The sequence below is a fragment of the Zeus faber genome (genome assembly GCF_960531495.2).
Source record: "Zeus faber genome assembly, chromosome: 19".
NCBI lineage: Eukaryota > Metazoa > Chordata > Actinopteri > Zeiformes > Zeidae > Zeus > Zeus faber.
Window position 1 is genome coordinate 3,274,458 of NC_137206.1, and position 14,514 is coordinate 3,288,971.

At 49.4% G+C, this 14,514-nt stretch overlaps 1 protein-coding gene across 1 annotated transcript in view; it reads left to right on the plus strand.

Moving 5' to 3' along the window:
- LOC307245161 (collectin-12-like) overlaps positions 1–14,514 on the plus strand; it is a 40,193-nt gene that overhangs the window by 24,095 nt on the left and 1,584 nt on the right. Inside the window, exons 3-9 of the mRNA XM_080020595.1 lie at positions 2,205–2,327; positions 10,780–10,866; positions 11,070–12,113; positions 12,273–12,761; positions 12,996–13,132; positions 13,291–13,400; positions 14,091–14,236. Of these exons, the coding sequence (XP_079876721.1) occupies positions 2,205–2,327; positions 10,780–10,866; positions 11,070–12,113; positions 12,273–12,761; positions 12,996–13,132; positions 13,291–13,400; positions 14,091–14,236 (2,136 nt within the window). The remainder of the gene's footprint in view (positions 1–2,204; positions 2,328–10,779; positions 10,867–11,069; positions 12,114–12,272; positions 12,762–12,995; positions 13,133–13,290; positions 13,401–14,090; positions 14,237–14,514) is intronic.

A 14,514-nucleotide genomic window follows, 5' to 3' on the forward strand; every position in this document is an offset into this window, starting at 1 on the left:
ATGTCAGGGTCTGGCGTCGTAACAACCCTCAGTCCATAAAACACTCCCCGTCCAGCAGTAGTACTTCCTGTCAGCGTGTACTCTCCAGGACATCCCCCCCATTCCATCGGTGGCCTGCAGCGCACAGTCACAATGCACAGTGGATGGTTTGATTTGGATCATTCCAATGAATATGAATATGAATATGAATGAGTATTTTACCAAAGGAAAGTCGTCACATGAAGCTTTATTCATTTGTGTTTAAATGTGTAACTCAGTGCCAGTGTTTCTAAGAGAGAGACAGAGAGAGAGAGAGAGAGAGAGAGAGAGAGAGAGAGAGAGAACGGTAGAAAGGTTTGGGCGATGGTGCAAAATTCCAATGGCTGCTCGCTGGGGGCAGCGCTCGACATATACCATTTAACAGGGATGCAGGGGTTCGCACGCACATAGAACGCAATGTAAAGTAACGTAACATAACGTAAAGTTCCGTAACATAACACAACGCAACGTAATGTAACGTAACGTAACATAACGTAAAGAAATGTAACGCAACGTAATGTAACTTAACGTAACGTAACGCAACGCAACGTAACGCAACGCAACCAAACTTGACGTTACGCAACGCAAAGTAACGCAACGCAACGTGGCGTAAGGCAACATAACGTAACACAGCAGAACGCAACGTTACGCAACGTTACGCAACGTTACGCAACATAACCCAACGTAATGTAACGCAATGCAACGTAACGGAACACAACGCAACGCAACGTAATGTAATGTAACACAACGTAACACAACGCAACGTAACACAACGCAACGTAACATAGCACAACTTAACGTAATGTAAAGTAACTAAGGCAAGATAAAGTAGCATCACATAAAGTAGTGTAACGTAAAGTAACACAACGCAAAGCAACGTAAAGTGAAGTAACGGAACGTAAAGTAACATAATGTAAAGTGACCTAACGTAGAGTGATAAAACATAAAGCAAAGTAAAGTGAAGTAACGGAACGTAGAGTAAAGTAGAGTAGAGTACAGTTTGGTTAAGTAATGTAAAGTAAAGCAAAGTAAATTGAGTAAAGTAAAGTGAAGTAAAGCAAAGTAAAGTCAGTTGAGTAAAATAAAGTAAAGTGAGTAAAATGGAGCAAAGTAAAGTACAGTAAAGTAAAGTAATGCAACGTTAAGTGACGTGACATAATGTAAAGTACTGTTCCAGAAGTGCAGGATCTATTATTTACAAGTAAAGTATTTACACAACAACATCCAGTTTTGACTAAATTAAGTACCAAAGCAACGGAAACAACGGGGAGACGTACGTCCCCACTGTCCTGGTTTAGTAGAGAGAGAGGGAGGGAGGGAGGGAGAGGGAGAGGGAGGGAGGGCAGTAGAGAGAGGTTTGTTGAATGAAGACTCCCCAGGAAAACAAACAGGTCTCCAGTGTAAACAGGCTTGTCGGGCACTTTTTGTTCTGCCCCCCTCCCTTCCAGATGCATGCTGGGAGCTTTAATGTGGGCTCCTGGGCTCCTGGGCTCCTGGGCTCCTGGGCTCCTGGGCTCGGGGCCTGTAGGGCCTCCATGTCTGGACCCCGGACCCTCAGAGCTTTAAGAGGCTGTGAGATAATAGGATTAATGACCAGTACTTTATGAAACCCTGAGAGGAAATGAAAGTGTTACAGCATGTGACATCACAACAACAACAACGACAACGACCACGACAACAACAACAACAACAACGACAACGACGACAACGACAACAACAACAACAACAACAACAACAACAACAACAACAACGACAACGACAACAACAGGAAGTGACAATAGAATCACATCTGAAACATTAACGTAGTGGTCATAGTGTGATTAACATCGGTCTTTCCACAGTGAGCTCAATACACATTAAAACACATACACAGCTCCTAGACTGTATCCTACCTCCTAGACTGTATCCTACCTCCTAGACTGTCTCCCAGCTCCTCAACTGTCTCCCAGCTCCTAGGATATCTTATGAACTGTGTCATAGCTCCTAGAATGTCTCCTAGACTGTCTCCTAAACTGTCTCCTAGCTCGTAGAATGTCTCGTCGAGTGTCTCATAGCTCCTCGACTGTCTCCTATCTCCTAGCGATACCCCTGGTTCTGGTTCTGTAGCCCAGAAACGTCTCCTGCGGGTGGAGAAGGAACCCCTGGGTGGAGTGTTTCCTCTGACCCGTGTCCATGTTTCCCTGCAGGTATTCAGGAGAGCACGCAGTGTTCCAAGTGTAAGAATGACTGGGCCCTCAAGACGTCCATCGCGCTGCTCTACGTGCTCTGCACGCTGCTCACCATCGCCGTAGCGGTGCTGGGCTACAAAGGTAAGCAGCCGACCACCCTCCCCCAAATTCTCACTCGGAATTCCGACGTGAAGGCTCGTTCCTTTGCACTTTTCCGAGTAGCGGGCGGGATTTTCCGAGGTCAGACTCGTGATTTTGGAAGGCAGCGTGAGCCTGGAAACGCTGACATCACATGCCATGAAACCTGCTGAGTCATGAGGAATCCATGTGGGGAGATCACGCCGTTTCCGACGGAGGCTTTGATCGATTCCCAGGGTTTATTGGTTCATTGAACTGGGATCGGAGCGGATTGAATCTCCGTTAGTTCTCACGTTCAGGAAACATTCTGCCTCATGCTCTTTATTTTCAGTCATTAAGATGGATCTGCCGTCGCCTTTTTGTTGTGGGATAAAGGAAGAATCCTGAGTGAGTTCAGTGAAGCGCTGAGAACGCTCGTCCAAACATGAGAGAGAGAGACAAACAGACAGACAGCCGGATAGACAGGCAGGCAGACAGACAGGCAGACAGACAGACAGGCGGGCGGGCAGACAGACAGACAGACAGCCGGATAGACAGACAGACAGACAGACAGACAGGCAGACAGACAGACAAGCGGTTCTGGGTTCTTATTGTCTTATTGTTCTGGAAAACGAACCCTTCCCTCAGACCTCGCTCTCTCCTCCATCCTCACTCCGCCCGTCTCTCTCTCTCTCTCTCTCTCTTTCCCCCTCAGCCTATCCCTCGCTCCACCCCTCCCTCGCTCCACCCCTCCGCCCCCTCCCGGTTTGTTTTACCAGCGCCGCCCCCCCACCGTTCACACCTCTGGGACCCGTCCTGCGGCTTCCTCCGCATTTTTTCCGTCTCTGGGAACAAAAAGGGAAAAGGGAACGCCCCCTCCCTCCTCCCTCCTCCTCCCTCCTCCTCCCATCTCCTCCTCCCTCCTCCTCCTCCTCCCTCCTCCTCCTCCTTCTCCTCCCCCTCCTCCTCCCTCCTCCTCGTCCCCCTCCCTCCTCCTCCTCCTCCTTCCTCCTCCTCCCTCCTCCTCGCTCCTCCTCGTCCTTGTCCTCCTCCCTCCTCCTCCCTCCTCCTCCTTCTTCTCCCTCCTCCTCGTCCTCCTCCCTCCTCCTCCTCGTCCTCCTCCCTCCTCTTCCCTCGTCCTCCTCCCTCCTCCTCCCTCCTCCTCCTCCTCCACCTCCTCCCCCTCCTCCTCGTCCTCCTCCCTCCTCCTCCCTCCTCCTCGTCCTTGTCCTCCTCCCTCCTCCCTCCTCCCTCCTCCTCCCTCCTCCTCCTTCTTCTCCCTCCTCCTCGTCCTCCTCCCTCCTCCTCCTTGTCCTCCTCCCTCCTCTTCCCTCGTCCTCCTCCTCCCTCCTCCTCCTCCTCCTCCTCCTTCTCCCTCGTCCTTGTCCTCCTCCCTCCTCCCTCCTCCCTCCTCCTCCTCCTTCGGCGGATTTCACCTCTAATGTTCCAGCTCAGTTCCTCCCAAACACTCCCACGCGCGTCTCCTTCTCCGCGCGATTCCTCGAAGGCCTTTCGAGGAATCCTCGTCGTCTTTCACCTTTCTCCCCCGTTTTTTTCCGCTTCGCCTCCCGCGCTCCGAGGCTCCGCCGGTGCCCGGTTCCTTCTTTCCCGGCTCCGTGTCGCCGTCGTCCGCCCCGCTGTGTTTTCCCTGTGTGTGTGTCTGATCAGACCTCAGACCAGGCCAGAAAGAGGCCGTCACAGCGGGGTGCTGCCGTCACAGCGGGGTGCTGCCGTCACAGCGGGGTGCTGCCGTCACAGCGGGGTGCTGCCCTCACAGCGGGGTGCTGCCCTCACAGCGGGGTGCTGCCCTCACAGCGGGGTGCTGCCCTCACAGCGGGGTGCTGTCGTTGATGCCTTTTACTTTTGCTAAGGCCACAACTATTTTGACAGGGCCTGCTGAAAACGCTTTGAACCCGTTGAAACTGCGAGTTTCTGCAAAACAACCTCAGGTGTATCTCAACGTAATGCTTCATGTGAACATGAAAGAAATCTCTCAAGATGTGTTTTTCAAGGCCAAGTCCATGTTCAAGAGATTATTTGTCACATACATATACACACAGTCATACACATATGCAGTGAAATGTCATGACACCATGTGATTAGGCACAATAAGCTCTATAAGCCCCAAAAATGCAAAAAAATACCAAAATGTGCGTAATCGACACAAGGTTCTCGCACAGGCAGGGGAGGCGCCACAATCGCAATTCTGGGTTTCTTTGACTTATTTATATATTTTTTCCTAAAAGCAGCGTTTTCCATCATAAATTCTCGTCGTCCTCAGCACATTTTGGCAGGTCACCCATTTGGGTGTAACACCCATAACAACACTGTGGCAGGGTCATGAAAATAGAGGCAGAAAACAGCCAATTCAGCAATTAAACCAAACGTAATTTTTTTAAAGTAAATACGGGAATTTGCAAAGTCAGACTCTGCGGCACGGTGTCGCTTTGGCTGCAATGACAGATTTTGGCTTCGTCCTCCATCACATGCATTCAACTCCAGATGGAGGGACGGAGCGTCCAGTTCGGTACAAGTTGTAGGGGCGAGTAGAAAACAAGTCGGAGCTGTGGCTTTAAGAGGGACGGGCGCCGCTCCGTGCTGCTCGCTTTCACGCCGTCTCCTAATTGGTCCCAGATGATGTGGATGGAACCGGGTTTGTTCTGGCGCTGTCCGGGGAACCGCAGCCGGGGCCGAGCTGCGGGTCCAGATGGCTCCGCAGCGAGCGCTGCCCTGAGCATGTGCCGCGTGCGCGGCGGCGTGCGCGGCGGCGTGTGCGGCGGCGCCTTCAAAAATTGGACGGGACTTCCGTGATTAGACGCAGACAAAAAGAGGCGGCGCGTGACCTCTGACCTCTGACCCGAGGCTGACGTTCCGCGTCCAACACATCCTCACCACATTCACACGCATTGTTTAGGTTTATTTTCTTTGTACGGCAACAAATGTTGTGATGAAAAATGCGTGGAGTGTGTCCTTTTTGGCTTCTTTCCACTGAGAAGCGGCACCGTCCTTAATGTCCTTTTCCTGAACCAGGGCATGGATCCAAATGTCCTTTTTTTATGAGGAACAAGGAATTTAACACCATTTACGATACGTTCAGACTGGAATGCAGCTTACACCATGTGACATCCTACATTTATACAGGTGTGTATATCTATACTGTGTGTGTGTGTGTGTGTGTGTGTGCGTGAGAATATGTGTGTATGTGTGTTTATATATGTGAGTGTGTGTGTATATGTGTGTATGTGTGTGTTTATGTGTGTATGTGTGTATATATATGTGTCTGTATGTGTGTATGTGTGTGTATGTGTGTGTATGTGTATGTGTGTGTATGTATGTGTATGTGTTGTGTATGTGTGTGTGTGTCTGCGTGTGTGAGTGTGTGTTTGGAAATGTGTGTGTATATGTATGTTGGGGTGTGTGTGTTTTTATGTGAAGAGTGTACAAAAGTGTGTGTGTGTGTGTGTGTGTGTGTGTGTGTATGTGTGTGTGTGTGTGTGTGTGTGTGTGTGTGTGTTTGCAAACGTGTGTGTATATATGTGTGTTGGTGTGAGTGTGTGGGTGTGGGTGTGTTTATGTGAACACAGTAGTGTATAAAAGTGTGTGTGTTTGTGTGCTTGCATGTGCAACAGTTTATACAAAATCACACACAGTAAGTACATGAACAAACCAAATGGACAGGAAATAGGTGTGTGTGTGTGTGTGTGTGTGTGTGCGTGAGAATATGTGTGTATGTGTGTTTATATATGTGAGTGTGTGTGTATATGTGTGTATGTGTGTGTATATGTGTGTATGTGTGTATATATATGTGTCTGTATGTGTGTACGTGTGTGTATGTGTGTGTATGTGTATGTGTGTGTATGTATGTGTATGTGTTGTGTATGTGTGTGTGTCTGCGTGTGTGAGTGTGTGTTTGGAAATGTGTGTGTATATGTATGTTGGGGTGTGTGTGTTTTTATGTGAAGAGTGTACAAAAGTGTGTGTGTGTGTGTGTGTGTGTGTGTGTGTGTGTGTGTGTGTGTGTGTGTGTGTGTGTGTGTGTGTGTGTGTGTGTGTGTGTGTTTGCAAACGTGTGTATATATGTGTGTTGGTGTGAGTGTGTGGGTGTGGGTGTGTTTATGTGAACACAGTAGTGTATAAAAGTGTGTGTGTTTGTGTGCTTGCATGTGCAACAGTTTATACAAAATCACACACAGTAAGTACATGAACAAACCAAATGGACAGGAAATAGGTGTGTGTGTGTGTGTGTGTGTGTCCCTACTAGGTGTGTCGCTCAGTCTGCTGACTCATCATGAAAGCTCTGTTTGTCTCCAGAGCGTCTGGAAACTGTGGGGTTTTCTGTCCGACGTTTCCCCCTCGCACTGTTCCCTTCGTTCACTTCACTTTGAGAGAAAAACTCTGAGGACGCGTGCGACCGAGGGGAGGGTTCGAGTCCCGGCCCGGTCTCCTGAACGTCCTCCCGTCGCGTTTCGTGTGAAGGCATTTCAGTTTTTGGGTCCGGATTCAGGGTCAGAGGGAAGAGGACGTGGGATCAGGATGCTCCCCCAGACGCCTCCCTCGTTTGAACATCCAGATTCTCAGGTTGTGTCACTGAGCCATCGAGGATCCAGGACATTCCAGGAACGATCCAGGGACGAACCAGGAACGATTACATTTACTCATTGATCAGACGCTTTTATCCAAAGCGACTTACAATTGTTCAAACACCGACGGACGCAGCCATCAGGAGCAATTAGGGGTTAAGTGTCTTGCTCAAGGACACTACAGCATGCTAGCAGGAGGAGCCTGGGGTCCAACCAGCAACCTTTAGATTACTAGACCACCAGCTCTACCTCCTGAGCTACCACCCCCACACGATCCAGGAACGATCCAGGGATGATCCAGGGATGATCCGGTCTCCTCCATTAGACTGGCTGGAGTTTGATTCAGGGTTTGAATTGAAGAAGCTGAACAGCTTCCATCTCCAGCAGCTCCTTGGCTTTCAAAACACTGCCTTGGATTGGATTGAAACATGTCTGTACTTCCACACACACACACACATACACACACACACACATTTTCACACACACACACACACACATATTCACACACACACACACACACACACACCACAAGGGACCAAAAACCCACAATGCATTTAAATCAATATTTGCATTGATGTTTTTATCTTTGAAATAATTAAAATAAAGGTTTTTCAGGGTTTTCTTGACCCTTTTGGCCACATCTGTGAAACCGCGAAGGACAGGAAGTAGGAGACAGGAAACAGGAAGTAATACAATCGCAACTGGAAGTAAGAGACTAGAAAGAGGGAGTATGAGACTGGAAACAGGAAGTAATACACTGGCAACACAAAGTAAGAGACTAGAAACAGGAGGTAATACACTAGCAACAGGTATTAAGAGACTAGAAACAGGAAGTAAGAGACTAGAAACAGGAAGTAATACACGAGCAACCGGAAGTAAGAGACTCGAAACAGGAAGTAATACACTAGCAACTGGAAATAAGAGACTAGAAACAGGAAGTAAAACAGTAACAACTGGAAGTAAGAGACTAGAAACAGAAAGCGAGTGATTGGAAACAGGAATTTGCATCGCTTCCAACCGCCAACCTGCTGTAGCAGCCTCTGGGTGTCCTGCGGCGAGTGGAAAAAATGGTTTTGGACAAAACGTGATGTTACTGTTCTTCAAACGGTCCCAAGGTTCAGGAAGAGACGGGATCTGGTTGTGAACGGCAGCATCGAACCGTATCAAACACCATCCCTGATGTCGGTGTCGGTTGGTGTTTGTTCATCCGTACGGTGTACGTGGGTGGAGGTTACGACCCTCAGCTGGATTCTGTCCGCACGTATAGGTAGCATCACCCCGTCCATACCAAAACTGAGTTTTGAGAAACAAACTGGGAAACAAAGGTTTTGGAAAAGGCCTTCCAGGTCTGAGCTTTGTCAAAAACCTGTTCTCCGTGTATTAGCGGAGGAAGCAATACGGAGCTCCTTGAATACACCTCTTCAATGTTGATCTCAAAAACACCCGCATCAGGAACCTGCGAGCGACGCCCGACGCCCGACGCCTGACGCCCGACGCCCGGTTTGTTCAGGCTCTCGTCAGGTTGAAAGTCTCAACAACTCGGGGAACAGGGCGTTGTTTTTAAGAAGAAGCTCAACACGCTGCACGCCCCCTACTGGCCTGACATGCCCCCTACTGGCCTGAAACGCCCCCTACTGGCCTGACACGCCCCCTACTGGCCTGACACGCCCCCTACTGGCCTGAAACGCCCCCTACTGGCCTGACACGCCCCCTACTGGCCTGACACGCCCCCTACTGGCCTGACACGCCCCCTACTGGCAGACAGACAGTAAACAGATAATAAACAGACTGTAAACACGTAGTAAACACATAGTAAACAGATTGTAAACACATGGTAAACAGACAGCAAACAGATAATAAACAGACAGTAAACAGATAGTAAACACGTAGTAAACACATAGTATACAGATAGTAAACAGAAAGTAAACAGATAGTACACACATAGTAAACAGATAGTAAACACATAGTAAACAGATAGTAAACAGACAGTAAACACATAGTAAACAGATAGTAAACAGACAGTAAACAGATAGTAAACAGACAGTAAACAGACAGTAAACAGACAGTAAACACATGATAAACAGATAGTAAACAGACAATAAACACGTTATAAACAGATAGTATACAGATAGTAAACAGATAGTAAACACATAGTAAACAGATAGTAAACAGACTAAACAGACAGCAAACAGATTATAAACAGACAGTAAACAGATAGTAACAGACAGCAAACAGATAGTAAACAGACAGTAAACAGATAGTAAACAGATAGTAAACAGACTAAACAGACAGCAAACAGATTATAAACAGACAGTAAACAGATAGTAACAGACAGCAAACAGATAGTAAACAGACAGTAAACAGACAGTAAACACATGATAAACAGATAGTAAACAGACAATAAACACGTTATTAACAGATAGTAAACAGACAGTAAACAGACAGTAAACATATAGTACCAGCCTGGGTGCTGGTGGCAGGATGATCCTCGGGGGAACCAGAGACATTCCAGAGGAAATGAACGGTCCTGTCGCCTGTGGGGGCAGAAAGACCACCCCCGCCCACCCCCACCCCCACCCCCAACCCTCTTTCATCCCCCTGTTTTCTGAAGACCCCCCCTCCCCTTCCCCCTCCCCTTCCCCACCCCAGGTCACTTCCTCCCAAACCGTCTTCCCCCACCTCCATCCTCCATCCTCCATCCTCCATCCTTCATCCTGTGCTTTCTCTTTAACCTCTGGGTTGTCGGACACTGACCACTATCTGTCTCTCTCTGTCCCTCTCTGTCTCTCTGTGGCTCTCTCTGTCTGTCTCTCTCTCTCTCTCTCTCTGTCTCCCTGTCTCTCTCTGTCTCTCTCTGTCTCTCTCTCTGTCTTTCTCTCTCTCTGTCTCTCTCTGTCTCTCTCTGTCTCTCTCTCTGTCTTTCTCTCTCTCTGTCTCTCTCTGTCTCTCTCTCTGTCTTTCTCTCTCTCTGTCTCTCTCTGTCTCTCTCTGTCTCTCAAATTCAAAGTGCTTCATTGCCAAAGCATTGGCAAAAAAAAAATGCAATTCATCCAAATAACAGGAAAATAAGTCAATGAATGAATGAATATGTTAATGAATAAATGAATGTATGGATGAATGAATGAATGATAAAATGAATAAATTCAACAGGAAAAAATGCCAGGCTGAAAATAGAATGCACATTCTCTCTCTCTCTATCTGTCCATCCTTCATCTTTTTTTTTTTACTTCCCGTCTCTCGTAATCAGGCCGTCACTGTCATGGCCGGCGTGAAGCCAGACAGCCTCAAAGTCGTCCTCTACTGTCTGCTCCCAGACCTGTTCCAAACCCTTTTCTCGTTTTCCATTGCAGTCAAAATTCTCTGAGAACAACCTCAGAGAAAACGATGAAAAAGTATTTACTTTAATTCACTTTTTATTTCAATGACAGCAGCTGCTTTCCATCTCTTGAACACCATCCGATAACAGACCGGGAGAAAATATATTGACCGGTATATTACCCCCACAGGCTTATATCACTTTCTATGCCTTTCTAATGTTTTTATACAGTCGTTGGTTTCAAAACATCGATATGATACAGTATCTGTCTATTTCACACACACACACACACACACACACACACACACACACACACACACACACACACACACACACACACACACACACACACACACACACACACACACACACACACACCATAATCCATGAGATTGTTATAATTAAGTCCTGTGTTATGTCTGTTCCATAGCATGTCGTCCCGCTTCCTGTGATCCCCTCTCTATTCCATGTCTGTTCTTCCAGGCCGTCCCCTCCTCCGTCCCGTCTAATAACAGAGGGATGGCCTGCGGTGGGACTGGGAAGCTGATCCCCGCTGATTTTATGTTTTTTTTTGCCGCAGTGGTGCAGCGCGTGGACAATGTGACCGAAGGGATGGCGAACTACGGAGGGAAGATCATTGCTGTGGAGTCGGACCTGAAAAAACTAGGTAAGTTCTACTCTGACGTATGCAACCAGGGCTGAAGGTTGTGTTTAATCACTGAGACTGATATTAACAAGAGGTTGAAAACCACCGAGCGTTTCATTAGACGTAGGAACAAATGGATGTGCGGTTTTTCTTTCTCTTTGTTGGTGGTTTGATTCACTCGTCCCAGAGAGCAATAAGACATGTTTCCTGTTTATCGATCCCAGATGACCAAACGGGACAGAAGTCTGAAAACACCACCACAGAAATCCAGGCCTTCAAGAACAACATCTGGGCGATGCAGAGGCAGCTCTCCGAGGTCGCCGAGCGCAGCAGCAACAACCGGGCTGCGCTCAGCCAGCTGCAGAACGTCGGCCTGGACATGCAGAGCAGCCAGGGCTCCATCCAGGGCCTGCTGGTCACCAACGCCGCCACCCTGCGCTCCGTCAACGGCACCCTGCGTTCCTACAGCAGCACCATGGAGGGGCTGCAGGAGGACACCACCAGGCTGCAGGCAGAGCTGCAGGAGCAGGTGAAGCTCCAGAGCCAGGCCCTGCTCCGGATCAGCAGCCTGAACCTGACGCAGGCCCAGCAGCGAGGCCTGATCGCGGCCCTGCAGCGCTCGGTGGAGGACACCAGCCAGGCCATCCAGAAGATCCGCGGCGACTTCCAGAGCCTGGAGCAGGTGAGCCGGCAGACGCGCTCCGACGCAGAGTGGCTCAGGGACAAGGTGGAGAACCTGCAGGTGGTGGCCTCCAACGCCTCCACCCTGGCCAAGGCCAACAACGACAGCCTGGAGGACGTGGGCTCGCAGCTGGCCTCTCTGGCCGGCCAGCTCCAGAACACCAGCAGCCTGGCGGAGAGCCACGACCAGAACCTGCGCGAGCTGATGGACCAGCACCGGGACCACGACAACCTCACCTCCGCCCGCTTGGACCGGGTGGAGGTGCGGCTGGACGAGTCAGAGCAGAGCATCGACCGCGTGACGGGGAACATCAGCTTCACCACGCAGCTGCTGGGCGCCATCAACCTCAACCTGAACGACCTCCGCGGCTGCGCCGAGACGGTGGGCCGCCACTCGGACTTCCTGCTGAACCTCAACGGCAGCGTGTGGGACCTGAGGAGCGACAGCTCGGCTCTAAGGGCCCAGCAGGAGGACCTGGCGGCCAGGCTCGACAAGGAGGTCACCAGCCTGTCCATAGTGATGGAGGAGATGAAGCTGGTGGATAGCAAGCACTCGCAGCTCATCACCAACTTCACTATTTTACAAGGTGAGATATGAAGATTATATATATATATACATATACACACACACACACACACACACACACGTATATATATATATATATGTATATATATAGAAATGAATCCAACGGATGCTTATGGAGTCACTCATGTTTGTTTTCACACATTCACATCTTCTATCACAGGTCCACCGGGCCCCAGAGGGCCACGAGGGGACAGAGGATCCCAGGGCCCCGCCGGCCAGTCCGGGCAGAAGGGAGAGAAGGGGGAAAAGGGGGGTCCTGGTGTTCAGGGGCCCCGGGGAGAGAAGGGCTCTCCGGGACCCTCGGGTCTTCCGGGGATGAAAGGTCTGCCGGGGTCCCGTGGCGGGCCAGGCTCTAAGGGCTCCCGGGGGTCAGGGGGCAGAGCGGGGGCCCCGGGGGCCAAAGGGGAGCCGGGCACCGCCGGTTTACCGGGGAGAGACGGACAGCCGGGACCGCATGGGGCGCAGGGTCCTCCGGGGATCAGAGGGCCAATGGGCCCTGCCGGAGAACAGGGACAGAGGGGATCGGTGGGGCCCGCAGGGGCCCCTGGACCTCCTGGATTACCTGGGATCCCAGCTCGCCCTCCACCCATGTCTATGGGCCCCGTGTCTTTGCAGATTAAGGCCCCTCTTCCGACTCTATCCGCCCCCGGTAAGACTTCATTAAGCCACATGTTTAAACAAGGGCTCAGACGTATCATGGAATATCATCCAGTCCTGCAGTTTGATTTCATTCTAATCTGAGTTTCATTTAAGAAAAAATACAAATACATTGAATAAATGTCCTTATTTTAACAACAAAGCATTTAAAGACTATTAGGTTGTTAAACATTCAGGTTCAATGTATTTTCTGTGTATAATAATGCCTCCCCTGCTGTACTTCCAGGATGTCCTTTTGAGTGGATCCACAACAGGGACAAATGCTACTTCTTCTCCAAAGAGCTGCAGAGTTTTGACGACGCCAAAGCATCTTGTCAAAATAAATCTGCATCGTTGCTGATGATCGGCGACACGGAGGAGCAGGTACTGGAAATGCCTGCAATGCATATACCTACCGGACTGAAATACTTAAATACGTACAGGTTTGGCTCCTGCAAACAGAGTTTTGGAACGGTCGTTTTTGGAAGGGCCTTGAGTCAGCGGATTCTGTCCTGATCCCTGTGGCTCCTATGTGTCCTCAGAAATGGCTGCGGAGGCAGACCTCCATGAAGGGATACTTCTGGATGGGTCTGACGGACCGGCAGGAGGAGAGCGTCTGGCGCTGGCTGGACGGCACCGAGCCCACCTTCACGTGAGTCCAAAACACAAACTTACTGAACTTTATACCAACGGCAACAGGATCAGGTCATTTTGAGTGAGAAATCCTACTTACTCCTGTCCTGGAAGGGACTGATGCTGTCACCTGAGGGGAGTGGATGGAAAATATGCATCGAAAAAGCCCTCAATCAAATCCATTCAAATCTAGTCAACCAAAACTGAAATTAAGTATAATATTAAATGCATTTTGCTTGTTTGTGTGCTGTTATAATAATAATAGTAATAATAATAATAATAATAATAATAATTATTATTATTATTATTATTTCAGGTAAATGTCACTGGTAAAATACACCAAACTTTAAATCCAGGCTTGAATCCATTGAGACTTTTCCTCTGTTTGCTGGATCAACCTACCATCTGGGGATGGTAGCTCAGGAGGTAGAGCTGGTGGTCTAGTGATCTAAAGGTTGCTGGTTGGATCCCAGGCTCCTCCTGCTAGCATGCTGTAGTGTCCTTGAGCAAGACACTTAACCCCTAATTGCTCCTGATGGCTGCGTCCGTCGGTGTTTGAATAATTGTAAGTGGCTTTGGATAAAAGCGTCTGATCAATGACTAAATGTAATGTAAATGTAAATGTAACCTCATTTGAAAAGATCGTTTCCTGTGGTTTTCCCATTGAGGTCACGGTAATGTGTTTGTCGCCCCCTGGTGTTCACTGCAGGCGGTGGAAGCCCGGTCAGCCGGACAACTGGGGCCACGGCCACGAGAAGGGGGAGGACTGTGCCGGACTGGTGCGCGACGGGCTGTGGAACGACTTCTCCTGCGAAGACCTCATCAGCTTCATCTGCCAGAGGAACACGGAGAGCCGTAGGTGGCCCCACGCGTCTCCCAGCTGGAGGCCAGGGGAGGAACATTCCGGGTCCAGAAAGTAAAAAGTCCAGCCATGCCTTTTGCCTCGGCCATGCACTGATCAGCGCACGGACCTCTGGGTTGAAAATCCACATGGTTGGCCCAAGATCATGGAGTGGAATTTTACTTTCTGAACCTGGATTTTCCACCTCTGCTGGAAGTTTCTGTGTATCTAACGGGTTTGCTTTGAAAAGAGTGAAATAAACATCCTCATTGAGAACCACGGATGTGTCTAA